The sequence below is a fragment of the Sciurus vulgaris genome (assembly GCF_902686455.1).
Source record: "Sciurus vulgaris genome assembly, chromosome: 6".
NCBI lineage: Eukaryota > Metazoa > Chordata > Mammalia > Rodentia > Sciuridae > Sciurus > Sciurus vulgaris.
In genome coordinates this window covers 102,382,955-102,401,735 of record NC_136466.1, presented here as the reverse complement: position 1 = coordinate 102,401,735, position 18,781 = coordinate 102,382,955, and the positions used below count along the sequence as shown (strand labels likewise).

Here is an 18,781-nt window from a genome sequence, read left to right as displayed (position 1 = left end):
TTTGCTGGTGTATTTCTGGTGGTAGAAAAGCCATTGACATTAGTGATTGGTGCCATGTGGCAATTGACAATTCAGGGAATGTTCTGATGATGTGTAGTTGAAGTATGCTAATTACAATATTTACATATGACTCCTGAACATTCTTCATAGAAAATATTGATAATAAGAACTACAATTGACCTAGCCCAGTTCACATCCCATTAAAGATAAAGGTGTGCAGGTATGAAAGGCTCTTTCTTCCTGATCCTTCCAGTCAACTCTCCTTGCCACGGCCCTGCCATTCAGGGCTTCCTGTTCTTGTGTTTGTGGTGTAGCTAGGCTCCTCCTGTCTTACTGCCACAGTGGGTAGAGGTGGCCACTGCTCTTTCACTTTCCTAAAAACGATCTTCTTTTAGACAAATTATGAAGAGGCAGAAGGAATCTTCTCATCTTCTTATTCAATAGAGTATGTAAGCATCCCCTTACATATAGAACAATAATCAATTAGTTTTTGTATATGATCTGGTGAAATGGCCTTCATTTTAAATTTTTTTGGTAGTACATATAAAGATGAATTGTTTACATTTCAAGATTACCATGCATATGTGATTCCTTGTTTCATTTTAAGGACTTTGTTGCCTTTGTTAAACACATTGAAGAGCTTGTGTAACCTGTTTCTGTAACTTGAGTTTTATCTTTCTTATTGTTAATATGAAACAGCAAATTTGAAGACTGCGAACCATGTGTAGAAGGATGATTGCCCTTAATGTGAGAACATTGGAATTCTTCTTTGTGTCTATGAATGTGATCATCCTTGCTATCGATTTCTTCTGTCATGCACTGCCAAAGCTCCTATTTAAGTATTGTGAAAACTCTTTGTTTTTTTCAGGTCGAATGAGTGATTTGAGTGTAATTGGTCATCCAATAGATTCAGAATCTAAAGAAGATGAACCTTGTAGTGAAGAAACAGATCCAGTGCACGATCTAATTGCGGAAATTTTACCTGATTTACCTGAAATATTTGAAATAGAAATATACCACAGTGAAAATGAAGGGGAAAATGAAGAGTGTGAAAATGCTACTGATGTAACAACCACACCTTCTGTACAGTACATAAATGGGAAGCACCTAGTCACCACTGTGCCCAAGGACCCCGAAGCTGCAGAAGCTAGGCGTGGCCAGTTTGAAAGTGTTGCACCTTCTCAAAATTTCTCAGACAGCTCTGAAAGTGATACCCATCCATTTGTAGTAGCAGAGACGGAATTGTCTACTGTTGTACAACCCAATGAATCTAAAGAAACCACTGAATTTCTGGAAATTACATGGAGACCTGAGACTTATCCTGAAACACCAGAACAATTTTCAAGTGGTGAGCCTGATATTTTCCCCACAGCTCCATTCCACGAAGAGAAAACCACAGAGGGGGCAGAGTCAATCACAGAGGGAGGTCCTAAATTTGAAAATCTAGTGCATGAGCATTCGGAATCTGTACCTCTGTTTTCTGAAGAGTCTTCAGGAGAGGCTGCCGTTGACCAAGTGTCTCAGAAAATGACCTTTTCAAGGGCCACAGAGGTAATATTTGCTGAAGAGGCTGAAAAAAGTACTTCCGTCACATACACTCCCAGTATGGGTCCAAGTTCTGTGTCAATAAATGTTTTAGAAAAAGAATCAGTTACCCTAGCAGGAAATCCATTGCCTGATGGTCCCTTGTCTACCATGGAAAGCTGGGTAGAAATAACTCCTAGTCAAATTGTAGAGCTGTCAGGAAGTTCTGCAATTCCAATCCTGGAAAGCTCTGGGGAAGTAGAAGATGATAAAGATAATATGTTGAATACGGTAACTGATTTATCACAGAGAAATACCACAGATACCCTCTTTACTTTAGACACTGGCAAGATAATGTTCACGGAAAATCTTTCTGATGTACCTGCAACCACCATTGACTCAGTTTCTGAGGAACCTTCTGTAGAAGTGGTGTCTACAAAATTCAGAAGTGAAACAGACAGTTCCAAGTGGGTTTTCAGTACATCCCTTAAGGGAAAGAAAAGGAAGGAGGAGGAGGAGGGAACAACAGGTACAGCATCTACCTTCGAGGTACATTCATCAACACAGAGAGCAGATCAATTAATTTTGCACCCTGAAGTAGAAAGTTCAAATGTGCCTACATCTACTGATACAGCTACCAGGAAAAGTTTGATGCCCTCGGCAATACCCACACAATTTTCAAATGACATTACAAGTTCTACTTTTGTCTTTACAGAGACAAATGTCTTAGTCAATTCGGGGGCACAGCCCTTTGAACACAGCAGTGATAGCCCACCAGGGGTCCCAGAAAGGCTGACTACTCTTTCAGGTGACCCTCTTTCCTTCCTTACTGAGCAAGGCTCTGGAGAAGCTGTTGCTGACCCAGAAACCACAACTGTTTCTTCATTTTCTTTAAATTTAGAGTCAGAAATTCAAACCAAAAAGGAAGCAGCTGGCACTTCGTCTCCTCATGTGGAAACTACATTCTCCTCTGAGCCTACAGGACTATTTTTGAGTACCATAATGGACAGAAAACTTGCCGAAATTATAAGCCAAGAATCTAAGGAAAAATTAATTTCAGAGGCACCAGGAGAACCAAATCGTGGGGCAGAAATAAGGGTCTTTCCTACAGGTTTTCCTTTGGAAGAAGATTTCAGTGGTGATTTAACAGAATACTCAACAGTATCTCATCCCGTAACAAAAGAAGAAACAGTGATGATGGAAGGCTCTGCTGATGAAGCATTTAGGAATACCCAGATCGTACTACCTGTAAAACCTACTTCAGATCACAGCAACCACACACTTGACTCAGAAGCTCTCAGCAATACTGTGGCCAGCACATCAGCCTTCCCCTGGGAAGAGTTCACAGCCTCCGCTGAGGGCTCAGGTGAGCAACTGGTCACAGCCAGCAGCTCTGTTGACCCAGTGCTTCCCACAGCTGTGGAAAACTTTTTGGGTACAGATTCTTCATTTATTAACCCAGGATTTGGAGGAATGGGTGCTATCGAGGAAGTGGATAAAGGATCCCCAATTTTGCCAACAGCAGAAGCTGAAAGTACTGCAGATCCAACAGGAAAGGGGGAAGTAAAGTTCAATGGCACAATTTCAATGGACTTTCTGCAAACGATGGAGCCAGCCAGATTATGGTCCAGGCCAAACACCAACCCTGTGAGTCAGGGAATTGAGAGTGAGGCAGCATCGGAGGAAAAGAGTCGAGAACACAAATCTTTAGAATCCTCCCAAAGCTCTCTTGTAACAGAACAAACAACTTTTGATTCACAAACACTTACTGAAATTGAACTCCAGACTACAGAGTATTCTACAAAGAAAACTTACAGTACTGATAAGAAAATTGACATTTCCTTGGTTCACATGTCTACTCCAGATCCAGATGTAAAGGGCCTAGAGTCATATTCCACTCTCCCAGAGCCTACTGCAAAGTCACATTTAGCTACTGCCTTAGTGACTGAATCTATATCCGCTGAATATTCTGTCACAAATTCATCAACTAAAGATGAAGAGAGTATCAAGCTCCTTCCCAAAGGTATGAGACCAACAATTAAAGAGTTGGATACCGATCTCTTATCCTCTGGTCTGGGATCAGGAGAAGAAGTTTTGCCTACTCTACCTACGATGTCAATAAAATTTTCCGAAATGGAACAAATTAATAGCACATTATATCCCCATACTTCTCAAGTGGAAAGTTTAGAAACAAGTATCTTCAGTGATGAAACTGAAGACAATGAGAGAACGAAAAATGTGGCAGATGAAGTTGGACCCCTCATTTCCAAAACATATGACATCTCCAAAAATAGTGAAGTGACATCCAACACATCCTTAACAGAGGTCTCACACCACACTGGAGCAGAACCTCTCTCTGTCTCCACTGACATTGAACATCCTCAAAATCAGACCCTCAGATGGGAAGAAAAAATTCAAACTAGTAGCCCACAAACTGTCACAGAGCAAGTCTCCCATGAGTATTCTTCAACAGCAGAAAATAAAGAAACAGCAAATGCTCCCACTGGTTTTCTGACTAGAACTCCTGGTCTTGAAATGGCCAAAGAATTTGTTACACCAGCACCAAAGCCATCTGACTTGTTTTATGAAAATTCTGGAGAAGGGTCTGGAGAAGTGGATATCTTTGATTTAGTTCACACTGCTGGAACTACTGAGGCACCTGGGCAAGGAAGCGCCACATACGTTTCCGATAGATCCCTGGAAAAGCATTCTGAAGTGCCAAGGGCTGGAGCTGTGATTGCTGACGGATCTCCAGCAGTTTCAGTGGTGCTGCCTCTTCATTCAGAGCAGAATGAAAGCTCCCCTGACACAAGTACCTGGTCCAATACGGTGTCCCATGAGGGGCCCACAGAAAGTGTCTTGGGTCGTTTCCAAGATCATGTCATGGGATTTGAGGATTCTACCTTAAAACCTACTAGAAGAAAAACCACCGAAAATATTATCCTAGATCTAGACAAAGAGGATAAGGATTTAATTTTGACAATTACAGAGAGTACCATCCTTGAAATTCTTCCTGAGCTGACATCAGATAAAAATACTATCATAGATATTGATCATACTAAACCTGTATATGAAGATATCCTTGGAATGCAAACAGACATAGAACCAGAGGTGCCATCAGGACCACGTGGCAGTAATGAAGAAGGCATTGGAGTTCAAGAGCAGGATGTGGTGGCTGCCAACCTTTCCCTAGCTGAAGAGCCATTTGAGAGCTCTGGTGATATTCTGGCTAGTAACACTCAGGCAACGTATAGTGAATCAATGACTGCTGAAGTTGAAAACCAGTTAGATCACGTGGGCTTTAACTTTGCAACTGGAATCCCTATTCCTACCACAGAAACAGAATTAGGTATTTTCCTTCCCACACAAACATCCCTTCCCATTCCTAGAAGTTCTGCCACAGTTAATCCAGAGACGGAAGAACTAAAAATTGAAGCCAAACCTCTGGATGACATATTTGAATCAAGCACTTTGTCTGATGGTCAAGCTATTGCAGACCAAAGTGAAATGATATCAACATTGGGCCATTTGGACAAGACACAAGAGGAGTATGAAGAAAAGAAACATATGGGTCCTTCTTTTCAGCCAGAATTCTCTTCAGGGGCTGAGGAAATACTGATGGATCCCACTCCTTATGTAAGTATTGGTAATATCCTCCTTTCAGCTCAGAGTTTAACAGAAACCCCTGAGGTTTTGGAGGGGTCCAGTTCCCCATATTACACTGATACAACATCAGCAGGTTCAGCATTTGCAAAGTTGTCTTCTCAGACACCATCCTCTCCATTCCCTGCCCACGCAGGCAGTGGAACTTCTGAACACACAGAGGTTCCCCAGTCAAGTGCTCTGCCAGGTACAGATGCTGCCCCATCTCAGATGTCTACAGAGGATTCTCTCCAGGAAGTTCATGCAGATATTGAAGCAACTGTCAAGGTGTCCAACGAAGAATATTTTCAGGTAACTGATCCTCCATTCTCACCTCCTAACTCAGAATCTGAACCTTCAAAGGCAGCAAGTGAACCTAATTTATTAGAAGAAATGGAAGCTTCTCCCACACAGTTAATTGCTGAGGAAGGAACTGAGACCTCCCAAGATTTCCCAAACAAAGCCAATGGCCAGTTTTCTGGAGAAATGGTTGAGGTGTTGCCCAGTACAGGAACACCTGAGGCTGGAACTATTATTACAGCTGCCAGTGAAATTAAGTTAGAAGGTGCTGCACCGTGGCCACATTCTACTTCTGCTTCTGCAACTTCCAGGGTTGAGGCAAGTGTGGTGCCTCAGCCCAGCCCACAGACTTCGGAGAGGCCCACCATTCCTTCTTCTTTGGAAATAAACCCAGAAACACATGCAGCTTTACCTGGAAGGGAGGATTCCACAGCAGCAGCATCAGAAAAGCAACTATCGGCGAGAACTCTTGAGTCTAATAATCAGGCAACAGTAAGCACTGTGGAGTTAAATAATGAGCTTGCAACACCACCATTTTCCCTTCTGGCAACTTCTAACGAAACTGCTTTGCTGATTGGCATTAATGAAGAGTCAGTGGAAGGCACAGCAGTCTTTTTACCAGGTAAGATCACAACATTGACAAATCTGCTTCCAAATATGGGAACAGTCCTTTGGTTCTAAGATGTATATGTATATAATTTCTATTGTCATGTTAAATCAGTGGAGTTTTCTTCCACTATCGATGTAACAGCAGGCCAGCCCATAGTATTGAGCTCATGATGACATGCAATGAAGTAAGTATAGAGTTTTTCTGGACTTTACAGATGTACTTTTTCTGTGTTTAAAAAACATATAATGCAACATAGACAAATGAAATAATGGTTTTAAAAAACTCAATGTGTTTTTACTTATAACCAAAGTATTCCTTTGTATAGCTATACACCTCAATGTTAAAAACAACACAAAAAATTCTATCTATTCATTGATGTATACTGTATGCTAATTATCAAAATCATTCAGGCCTTTAACAGTTGAGAGTAGTAACTAGCTCTAATAAATATTTTGCTGTTTGCTCAATGTCAATTATAAGTTCATACTTCAATGTAATGTCCCTGATTGATGTAGTCTACATAATGCTTCTACTAGTGCTGAGCCATAGTGGGTATGTATTTAGTGTGTATTCATGTTCTGCCTGTTAAGAGATTTCTGTGTATTAACTGAATATACCAAAAACATGAATTTTATACTGCTTCCAATAGACGGTTTTATTTGATGTTAACAAAAATGTTTTAAGGCACAGTTATTATCTCCATTAAAAGGGTATGATATGGAGATTCAGAGAAGTTCGGCAGCTTGCCCAAAGTTGCACAACCATAGAATGGCAAAGTGGAATTTGAATTCATCAGTCCCATTCTAAAATTCATGTTATTTTCATTGTCCTTTGCTTATTTCCAATATAGTACAAAAAATGAAGAATTGATATTTAACAACATGTAAACTAGGAATCTTTGAATATTTACTTAGTAGAATTTATTTATTTTCTTCTTAATCTAGGCTGAGAAGATTGAGTAGTCAGCTCTTTCCTGGAATGTTATTATTTAAATAACAATGTCCATGGACTGCATAAGTAGCCAGCACCTTTTAACCGATACCTAGACAAAGACAAAAGTCTGTACTTTACAGTCTGTGTTGGTTGAAAATATGTTTTATTTTAATGAATATGGTATATGTCATGGCTATTGCAAGAATTAGTCTTCTGATCTTATCAGTATTATTTTTGTGCCACTAATGGTTTATCTTGTGCTGTTTTTTTTTTTTTTTTTTTTTTTTTTTTTTTGGGGTGCTGGGGATCAAACCCAGGGCCCTGTGCTTACAAGGCAAGCACTCTACCAACTGAGCTATCTCCCCAGCCTCCTATCTTGTGCTTTAGAAAGAGTAAAACAGTCAGAAAGTGCAATTTTTTTTTTTTTATAAATGGAGTCTTTTGTGAATAAAATTGATCAAAGATGGTTGACACTGAATTTTTTGCTATCCTTGTGTATTTAATCTGTAACTGATAACCTAGTAATCTGGCCAACATATGTTTTTTGCAATTTAGTTGATATATGTCTGGTTGTTGAAAATATGATATAGAAATAATTGATAATAACTGTATACATATAATATATGGAGAGTTAAATTTGATAAATAAGTGAGAAATATGTACCAGTTATCCAGTCCACAAAACTTACTGAGAATTGAAGTTTGCGTCTTCCTTGCAAAACAAATTAGTCACTTCAGTTGAATTCAGTAAACAGCAGCTCTCATGGAATTGCTTGGTTTGTCCATTGCAGATTCACTTTTCAGTGGCTAATATCAACCATTTAGGAAAAAATAAAATTCCTGAAAGTCAGATTTTTCTCCCAATCAGAACTTCTTTAAATTCACAGAAAGACCTACTTTCTCACCAACTTCCTGTTTCATGGTCTCACCACGGTGTCTCCTGTTTATGGTGGGAACAGTAGGCCTCTGTGTTTGTGAGACACTACTCAGTCTACCACCTAGGTTTTACTCCATCCTGCACAGATACAGATATGTCACTGGCTGAATGAAACCTTGTCACTGAGGCAAGCTTTTAAATGCAGAAAAAACCAAATTGCTAGGAAGGCTTGTTTTTGGAACTATAGGAAAAAGTGTCTTAGAAAATATGGGGTAGTTTTTGAAGAAGTTCATGTGCGCATCTGAATTTACCTAATTTTAATGTGAATGCCAAATAGGAATGTGTATCCATCAAGTCTTCTGGTTTTCTAGAGTCTACTTAACACTCAGAAAGTTTGACTTTCTTGTATGGGAATAGCTCAGTTTTCTTCTACTGCCAATGGTTCATCAGAAGTCGGACATCTTTTCATGTGTGATTATTTTAGGGTTTCAGGACTTATGATTCATCAAAATATAGTAATATTCCATATACAATCTATTTTATTTCAATTGATTTGTGAAACTTTTAAGTCTCATTTGGATTTTTGAACATTTAGAGAATTAAGCAGTTCTGAAAAAAAATATTTAGAAAATCAGTGTAAACTCTTAATGAAAAAAAAAAACAAACACTTATCCAAGCAATATTACAACAAAAAATGTAAGATTCAAATGGTGTAAAAGTTTTGCATGTAGAAAGTACACTTTAAGTTATTTGTTCTCATAAATTTATATCTCTGGCCTTTCCATTGTTGTCCTAGGAGGGTTGGTTTTAAAAATGTTTTAATAAGAAAATTGTAATAAAAATTTTAGGTGAGGTTTTGTATTTGGGTTTGTTTTTATACAGTAGAGTTTAATCCATGTGTTGCTTTTCTTCAAGTATAGTTTAAAGGAGTACAGTTGGAACGTGTTTTTGGAAAAAGCATATTAATGTAGCAGAAGAGACTTCAGTGCACACTTTCGAAGAAAAACAGTTTCTGAGCATTAAGTGGTAAAAGGCAATAATAATTCAAATGATGGTAACAAGCCAGTCTGCTAAAAAGAATGCATGTTCCGTGTATCCAGTCATTTCACATGAACTAACCCCGTTCAAAAGAATACATGTTCCATTCACTGTGCACATGTGTAATCATTTTTGACTAAAATCAATTACCATTATCATGCCAACTAAATCTGCAGTAGACTATATTAGTTGCCAGATAAAGTATAAAAATTTTGTTGAAAAATAATAATTGAATCCTAGAAATGAATAAATGCAATTTGCCACATTTAGTTATAATGCCAAGAAACACTCCAGAGTAAAGTTAATGTTAATTTTTCTATGTAGTATTTCTAAACTGCTATGGTAAAGCTTATATTATGGTAGCAATAAGTGGTATTTTATGCTATAATATGTTGAAACCTTAGATGTGAGCCTAATTGTTTTCTTTTTTTCTTATTTTTCTGAACATGGTAGGAACTGATCGTTGCAAAACAAACCCATGCCTTAATGGAGGCACCTGCTATCCAACTGAAACCTCCTATGTATGCACCTGTGTGCCAGGATACAGTGGAGACCAGTGTGAACTTGGTAAGATCTTTTCTTTGCCAGGGCACGGCAGATTTTTTCCGAAACTATTTTGTGGGAGAATTTGTATTGTTGAATCAATCAGAGATTTAAGGGAAACCCACATGTAGACGAACTCTGTATGAAATGAAATTAAAATCTCAGAGTAGTTAATTTGGGTATGGGAAATGGGGACAGGCGTTTACTGAATTCTGTTGATACAACCAAGATTCAGTAACTCTTACTGAGGTCAGTTATTTTTTTTTTGTGATTTTTAAAAATAGACTGTACAAATATAAAGATGCATATATATTGACACTTCAATCTAACCCTTATTTTTGCATATTAGCACATAATCAACTTAATATAAAAGTTTTTAGAAAACTATTTAAAATAGTTGAGATAATAAAAATAGGAATTTATATTAAGTTTTATGATAGCTTTTTTAATTCTTAATTTTTTAGTGCAATTGCAAAATGCTATGGGAATATAGTCATCAATTTCATTGGGATAATCACAGAGGTCTATGTAGAAAAGTTGCATTTGCCAGCGATCCTGAAGGTGGGAAGGATTTGATAGGTGTTGCAGGAAGAGATAGAGCATACAGACCACAAAGTACAGAGCCATTTGAGTGGCTGCAATTATTCAGGTATGCCGACATAAGGATTTTAGGTGAGAGAGGTATTTTGTGAGAGAACACTAATAAGCAGGTCTAGAAGATCCTGACTTCTGAGAATGTCCTGAATTCAAATACTGAATAGTTTTGCTTCATATTCTGTTCCAGTGGCTTTAAAACACTGTCAGGCATTAAAATCACCCAGAGGGCTTGGTAAAGCACAAATTGCTGTCCCTGATTCAGTGGGCCTGCAGTAGGACCTGGAACATACATTTCTAACATTCTCAGGCAATGCTGATGCTGCTGATTCAGGGACCACAGTTTGAGGATTGCCTCCCTGAGTGACAGCAATCATGAGTCACATCCATGGAAAGTGTGAAAACAAGAGAATAAAATTATCATGACAATGTACAAAAAGGATGAGAGTCTGTAGAATGAAGGATCTATTGAAGAGGAAAGGGTGCAGAGGCAATGAGGTAGCTCGGTATTTTGCATATTACACGTGTGGAGTAATTAGAACATGTTCTGGGATTGGAGATGGAAAGGTTAGGGGTGCTTTTTAAATCAGTTTTAGGGTTTATGGGTTTCATCTAATAGCAATGAAGACAATGATCCTACTTTGAATATCTTTTAAATTTTCTTAGGGTTACCAATTCAGCAAATAAATATAAAGTTGTTCAGCTGCATTTGAATTTCAGACTTAAAAGGTAGCTTCTTTTGCTTTGTTTTGTTTTTAGTCAACTTTACCCTAAATACAGCTTGGTATATACTTTTGCTAAAATATTACATTTTTATGTAACTCGAAATTAAACTGTAATTGGTTATCCTTTATCTATTTGGCAATCTCACACTAAACAGAATTCTTTCACCCTTTCAACCTTTTTGAATGCATTTTTGTGGGCTTTCAAATTTTATTTCAGATTTTGATGAATGTCACTCTAATCCCTGTCGGAATGGAGCCACATGTGTTGATGGTTTCAATACATTTAGGTGCCTCTGTCTTCCAAGCTACATTGGTGCACTTTGTGAACAAGGTAAGAGCTATTGCAGTATTTGCACGATGAATATTAATTGATATTTTTAAAAATTTTGGCCTGACTGCATGTTTTCTCCCATGGAGGAAATTCACAGGTTATCCAAGTGTGTTAGGTTTCCTTATGTATGAATAGCTTGAAACATCTCAGCTATAGTGCTGACTTGATTATAATTGATTTGTTGATAGACTGGAATTGCAGATAGGCTCACCAAGCTGAATTCAAGGACATCAATTCACAAAGGGAGTATCGTTATATGTATTCTTCCTAGGGATAAACTAGGCATTGACTTTAATGTGGCTTGTGTATCAAGGAATGTTGGATTCAGTGTTGCTTTTATTTTTCTCCTAAGCACTTGAGACTCATGGGCTGATTTTTCATAGTCAATCATATCTGGAGAATGAGTTGATGAAGTTGTTAGAATACATTAGCCTTGGCTTGGCACTTACTATGTAAAAGATGCGAGTCTGCTCACCAGGAAATTTTCCTACTAAAGAAGCACCTACTTTTTTTTTTTTTTTCTGAATGAAAGAAAGGCCTAAAATCTCATGATTCCTGTAATTTCCATTTTATGGCCAACCTAAGAGTGTATTTTAGGTGGCTAATGGTAACATTTCTTAGCCCATCAATCAGAAACAGATTGCATGCTCAGCACACTCAGCTTTGGAATGTTGATTTCCTCTACTTAAAGTCATACAGTGGTTTGGCTTTGATAAAAGTGCTCAGTGCCAAACTTCCATTCCAACAGACAAAATGAAAAAGTATTAGACACTCAGACACATTGGTCTGGCCACACATTCTGCTTTGCAGCGTTAATCCAGACGTCACTACAATTAAAACAAAGCTAAAAGCAGCATGTATTGAATTACTATTACAAGGGGATGGGCAATGGCTGAGTTTTGGGGTTTTTCTTTTTTATTGCATAGGGTGAGTCTGTTTGTTTCAGAATTTTGAACATGAAATTAGACTAAGCAAGATTCTCTTTAAAATAAAAAAGTAAGAAAGATATTTCTTGAAGAGCACAAAAGGGTGAGACACTTGAAACAGTCAAATGTGTTAAAATGATCCTGGTTTTCCTTAGTTTCAAGTATAGGAGAAATATACAAAATTTATTTGTTCAACAAGTGTTTTTGAGCACCTACTCTTTTCTACACATAGTCCTGGACACTGGAGATTGAGCCCTAAACAACGATAGCAGATTTAAAAAAAAAATTCCTGACTTTGGTGACTAATTTTCATCAGAAAAAGATACTGCTTGTTTATACTTTTGTAGTTTACCAATTGCTTCTAGGTACATTATTTCATTTGACTGACACAACATTCCTATGCATTAAAGGTGTTAGAAACTGAAGCTCAGAGAGAAAAAGGAATGTATCCAAGATTGTACAGCTAAATTAAAGAATGGGCAAAGCAAGCCCAAGTTAACTCTAAAGCCTGAGTTTTTCTCAATACTTCTAAAGTAGTTCTAAGAGATAAATACCTTATTTATGTGTAGCTGATGGACTGAGTGGCAACAGATTCTTAGAAGGGATTTGGGGGCCAGTTACCTCTTCCCCCTCTTTTTTAAAGAAATTGGAAAAAAAAAAAAAAAAGGTATAAGTTGTTTCTCCACTTCTGGGACCACCTAACTCTCAAGTTTAACTTTTATTAACTCTACTTGCTGAGAAACATCTACCCCTGTCTGCTTACCCAATGCAGCTGTGCTCCTGTGATTTATTGCCAGGACACTGAAGGACTTTTTGCTCCTCTTTCCAGGTTGCCTAAGAACAAATGTTTTCTTCATTAACAGCAGCATTGTTGTCTAAACAGTTTTCCATCCAAAGTTCCGCGATGACTGTGTCATTGTTTCTTCAGCTGACCTTTTCTCTGTGTTCGTAACTTGTCTCAGTAACTCTGAAATAGGGGACACATTTTGGTGGAATAATAACAGACAGAAAATCTGAAAGGGCTCTGGGACCGTTAGCGAAACTGCTCTGTAGACACAGATTGCTCCAGTCCAGCAATGATGCAGTTTGCCAGGATGGAGGGTCAGAGTGCTCATAACTTCTTAACAGCCATAGATATCAGAAGTGTTGAAAACATTACCTGAACAGCATAAAAAAGATTTTTAGGGGAGATGATTAAAAGTAATTGTTTCAGCTTCTGTGGTCAGGAACATGAGTTTCACAACTGCAAATCTGGGACTTTGTATTGTAATCTGTACATGAGCGTGGTTTTAAAGCATAAGATGTCATTCCCTCAAGTTGAATGAGTTTTTTTTTTTTTAAGAATATATTATTCCGAAAGTTTGACTTCTAATAAACGAAATGCAATTCACATTACTCAGGTAAAGTTGGAAAAACAAGTAGACTAATCCTGAGATTTCCTTTCAGAACAGAATCCTGGAAGATGTTTTTTGATATACAGTCCTTCCTTACATATTTGTTGAATTTATGAATGATAAAAATTAAGTTGATCCGTATGGGTAATAGACTTTTTAAAAATATAAAAAGTCATTCTGTTAAGTTATATTTGCATATATATTTATATTCATTAGAAAGTTATGGTTTAGACTGTAGAGATAAATTCTTTCACCTTGATTTTGACAGAAACTCATCTCCTTGTTTTTTAGACCTGTGCTCTGATAAGACTGTATTTGCTTATTAACTTAGAAGGGCATTTGTCTTAGTTTTGTGGTGTTACAACAGATGATACTGGGTACTTTATAAAGAAAAGATGTTACAACAAATTCTGTCATTATGAAAAACTATAATGCACCAATAAATATGTGGGGAAAAAAAAAAAAGAAAAGATGTTTGTTTAGCTCCCAATTTGGGAGACTGAATGTCCAAGATAGGGTTACCCCATCTGTTTCATCTCTGCTGAGGGCCTTCTTGCTACATCACAACATGGTAGAGAAGCAGAAAGGTAGCTGGCCTCTTGTAGAAAGAAGAGATCACATGGTGTGACAGAAAGAAAGAGATGTTGAGGGGCCAGACTTGTTCCTTTCATAACAACACACTCTAGTGGAAACTAATCCGCTCTTATTGGACCCAGCTCATTCTATGAGAGCTGGGTCTCATAGACCAGGAGGGTGCGGCCTCCATGACCTAATTACCTTCCTCAAGCCCCATCTCTTAAATGTTCTACCACCTCTTAATACTGCCTCTGGAGACCAAACTCCCAGCACATGAACCTTAGGGAAACAAACCATAGCAGCATTGTGTAACAATGACATAGTTATGCATCTAAAATTTATCATTTTTTTTTGTGAAAGAGAAAAAATGTTTAGTGATAATCTATTTTAGTAGCAAAAGACAAAGAAAATCAAACTGAAATCACTCAGGTTAACAGTAGAAAAGAAAGTACAGAGATTTCTTTTTCTCATGTATTGTTCAAGATGTGATGATCCTCTGGAATTTTAAACTGTGTGTCTTAAAATAAGTGATAATGTCCAAGGTTGGAGAAAGCTATGCTATTACAATATCACAGTAATCACTTTGGTAGTGAGAATATTCTAAAATTTTTCCAGTTTACTCCTCCCATATAAAAGAACACCCCCATGTGAAGTTCTGCTTCCTCCCCTCCCTGCCCCCCCCTCACCTCTGCATTCTTCCAAATTTCCCAAAAAGAAAACAACAATCCAAGTGACCAAAATTTGCTTCATTTTGTGATGCTGAGTGCTGCTTTTATACGAAACCATCTGACTGTGTCCTTAGTCCTTTCCTGTGAGATTTGGTGATCTCCAAACAACACTTTAATAAACTCAAAACTTCCAGTGAACATTATTCCAAACAATTAGTCAGCAAGTTGTAACCAAACAACAGGCCTGATAGACTAAACTGAGATGAAGACTGCTCTCCGAGATAAGCCACATCTGTTACATGAACTTGGTCTAAGTCAATGAAACCAGGAAAAAGTTAGAACTCTGGGAAAAGATACTTCTCCATAACCAGGGGAAGAGGAGTAAACTGAGTGAGAATCGAAAGACAGTTTGAGTTTTCATTTTGCCACTGAGTCCACCACATGAAACTGCATTCATTTAATCTAGTAGGCTTTTGTTTTCTTCATGGATTATTAAAATTAGGGGAGAAGGTATGCTTACAAGATAATCTGGGAGATTCTGTTAGCTTTTACATATAACTGCTTCAGCTTATTTGTGAGATGTATGTTGTAAAAGTCAAAATTTTTTCCATTGATTTTTATTTAACATATAGAATGTGACCCACCAGTGGCTGGGTGAGTTTGAGGGAAAATTTAAAATGTGAGCACAGTGCTTTTAGCAAACCTACGTTTTTGAAAATATACATCAAATTTGGTAAAATAAAAAATTAAAACTGAAGCTTCCTGCTGGTGTAAACTTCATATATATTTGAAAAATGTTTTCATCACATGGGATCATCAGTTATGGCAGGCTAACAAAAGAGAAGACATACACACGTGTGCACACACATATGACATGGTGGGAAGGGAGTGCTCAGTTAAAGAATGTAGCTGTTTTATTTATAATATGCTTAAAAAATAAACGTCTGATGCATTTGCTCTGGGAGTTCCCTGGTTTTTCTCTCTTTGGCAGAAGAGTGCACACATTGAAAACTGCCTCATCATGATTGATTTTTCTCTTTGTAAATCCCATGTGACAAGATCCTGTTGGCTCCCAAGATACCTCTCTGGGTAGTGGGGAAGGACTACTCCCAGAGCCTTGGAAGTCTTGCAAATAGAGCATTCATAATTTTGTTAACCCAAATGCTTATCTTATCATTGGAATGATTCTCTAAGAAAGTCCTGTCGGTAAGGAATTCATCTCCACTGCTTCCCGAGTAAGTCAGCAGACACTGCAGCCCACAAGGTTTGGGCTGGCTGCTCTTCCCGTTTGCTTTTCTGTGGAAACTGGATCTAATCAAGGAAGTAGCAGTTAGACACTGCCTTTCAGTCCAAAGACGTATAACCACCCACTTTGCTGGGGTTAGTTGGGCTTAATTTATAATGATTTCTTTGTCATGGTGACCAACTTTTATGAATCAGTTACTTCAGGGACATTGCATAGATATTGGCTTGGGTATTCTATCAGCACTCTACTGAGCAGCCAAGTTTACATGCATGACGTAGGTGACTTTAATAAGCCCTTGCCTTGTTTCTTCTCAGACACTGAGACATGTGACTACGGCTGGCACAAATTCCAAGGGCAATGCTACAAGTACTTCGCCCACCGACGCACGTGGGATGCAGCTGAAAGGGAGTGCCGCCTGCAGGGCGCCCATCTCACAAGCATCCTGTCTCATGAGGAACAAATGTTTGTGAATCGTATGTACCAGATAAACATGAGTTTTCTGAAATTTCACTCTTCTTACCATTTTCTTAGTTTTCTCTGTATCCAACTGAAAAGATGTACCTTCCTCAGTCTTAATTCAGTTTATTAAATCCCTCCTCTGTGAGCTACCTAAAAATCATCTCACCTCTTCCAGTTTGGGAAATATTTGGCTATCCGACGAGGAAGCCATTACTCGAGCAGTCAGCAGTTAATAGGTGAAACAGTAGGCTATAGGTGGAGTCATAAATTATTATTTGATACTTTTTTGACTTACAAAAATGGCTGTTTCTTGCAGTTCAATATAATTCTCACCTTGGTTATTTTCATGGTCTCTGTTTTGAATATTTGTATGTATCATCTAAAGTTAAATTTGTTTTAACAGTTGTTTTTGTCCTGCTAGTTAAGACTGAATTACGAATAGCAGCCTAATCTTCCCTCTGTGCCCGATGGTTCTCATCCAAGTTTCTAATTATTTTAGACCATAGAAAGTGAGCTACATATTAAAAATATGAATAGGTGGAGATTGAAAACTCATGAAACCTAATACCAGAGCTGTTTAATAACTTCTTAAACTGTAACAGAGGAGGGCAACTAGATTTCATGTAGCAAATATGTAGAAATATTTTTCTCATGAAACACTGTTCAGTGCCCTATTGAACATGTTCCCATGATGTCTGCAATCTTTTTGAAGTTTAATTATTAATTTGCAGTCTGGACAGAGGTCCACTTAACTCCATTGAATGATATTTTTGTTAGTGAATCATCTCATGGTAAAAGAAAATATTTTGAGGGTAATTTTTGAGAAATATCTAACTTAGGTGCTGTTAAAAATGCTTTGAGAAAAAACATGTGGCTTCCAAAGTGAGGGTAGAATGAGTAAGATCTGGTATATTTTATTGGGTCACTGAATTTTTGCCAATGACCTAAATTAACAAAAAGTAAGTGGAAAATTTCAATCATGAGTAAGAATGGAAAAAGTATTTAATTATAGTAAATGGCTAGGGAAGTTATTGTCTGTGTCTGATATTTTAATGTCTCACAGTGTTTGCACATTAGCTTTTCGGTTTGAAGCACATTGAGCAGAAGAACAAATGATAGTCTAGGAGAGATTTTTGTCTATGAACAACTGAATAAAATTCCAGCAAGAAAAGAAGATGCATGTTTCATTTTGAAAATAATTTTCTTTGCTGTATTTCTATCCATATATGGGAAAGGTAGTAAAAATATCTGTGTTGTTTCCCATGCCTTAGGTGTGGGCCATGATTATCAGTGGATAGGCCTCAATGACAAGATGTTTGAGCATGATTTCCGTTGGACTGATGGCAGCGCACTGGTAAGATGCTGATGAGAGGGACACAATTCTAGGAGCTTGGGGCTGTGTGCTGTTTGCATGTGACGGAGGGTGCATTAGACTGGAGACAGGTTCAGTGACTGGCTCAGGGTCACTTAGAGACAGGGCAGAGTTAACAAAAATGTTTCAGACTGATCCAACATCCATTACCCTTGAATTTGGTGGCTATAGGGCTTTCTTTCAAAGAGGATTGTAACAAATTTCCATTGAAGGGAAAACTATATAATCAGAAGAATCATCTTGAGTCTGTGTTTCAGATGGTTATCTTTTTAAGCTACAGAGCCAAAAGGAAAAGAATAAAGATCTATTAAAATACCTTTTCCTCTTACATAATTGCAATGGAAATCTGCTTTAAAGCATGGCTTATTTATATTTAAGTAAACAGATTCTTCTAATGTAAAGAAAATTATTGATTTATGAAGTTGTGAATTCCCTTCCATTTAAACACTGCTAATAAATTTTATATCAATTTTTTTTCTACTTCTTAAAGAAAAAAGTGATTTGGTAATACTGGTCACAACTTAGAGTAAACTGTAGTAGGTTCTTAAATCAGAGCACATGAAACTGTTTTGAGTAACTCCTGGTCAATTGGGCCTAATTCTTTAGAAACAGTTTGGGTGTGATTGGTATCTGGTGGTACTCAGTGCTGACTGTTCACTAGAGTCACCAGGGGAGAATAATTAAAGTGGTGTCTAGGCTCCAGACAAGATTTAGTCTAGCAAAACCTCCAGCAGCTGTATTTTCTTACATGTTCCAAGGTGACTTGAAATGCAGATAATGGGATCCACCAGGCTAGACATAAGTGTAAATCAAATTCGTTATTTGATAAAAGAGTAAAAATAAAAAATAACTAAGTTGTCTTTGTGTGTAAATTGCTTAGGTACTTAAATTTATTCTTTACCTTTCACTCATCTGGATTTCATGAATTTGGCAATTCTATAACAAATGTCAAAGTAACCTCCGTGTTTGGAAGTGTTCAGGGAGCTTCTCTGGGCTTTTATGGAAACAGCATTCGTTTGTCTAT

At 37.6% G+C, this 18,781-nt stretch overlaps 1 protein-coding gene across 4 annotated transcripts in view; it reads left to right on the top strand.

Annotated features, from left to right (window-relative positions):
• VCAN (versican) overlaps window positions 1-18,781 on the top strand; it is a 110,334-nt gene that overhangs the window by 69,509 nt on the left and 22,044 nt on the right. For 2 of the 4 annotated variants that reach the window (XM_079145538.1, XM_079145539.1), the window contains 5 exons: window positions 869-6,088; window positions 9,377-9,490; window positions 11,003-11,116; window positions 16,241-16,399; window positions 17,657-17,739. In XM_079145538.1, coding sequence (XP_079001664.1) covers window positions 869-6,088; window positions 9,377-9,490; window positions 11,003-11,116; window positions 16,241-16,399; window positions 17,657-17,739 — 5,690 coding nt within the window. The remainder of the gene's footprint in view (window positions 1-868; window positions 6,089-9,376; window positions 9,491-11,002; window positions 11,117-16,240; window positions 16,400-17,656; window positions 17,740-18,781) is intronic. The other 2 variants (XM_079145540.1, XM_079145541.1) reach the window with 1 other exon arrangement.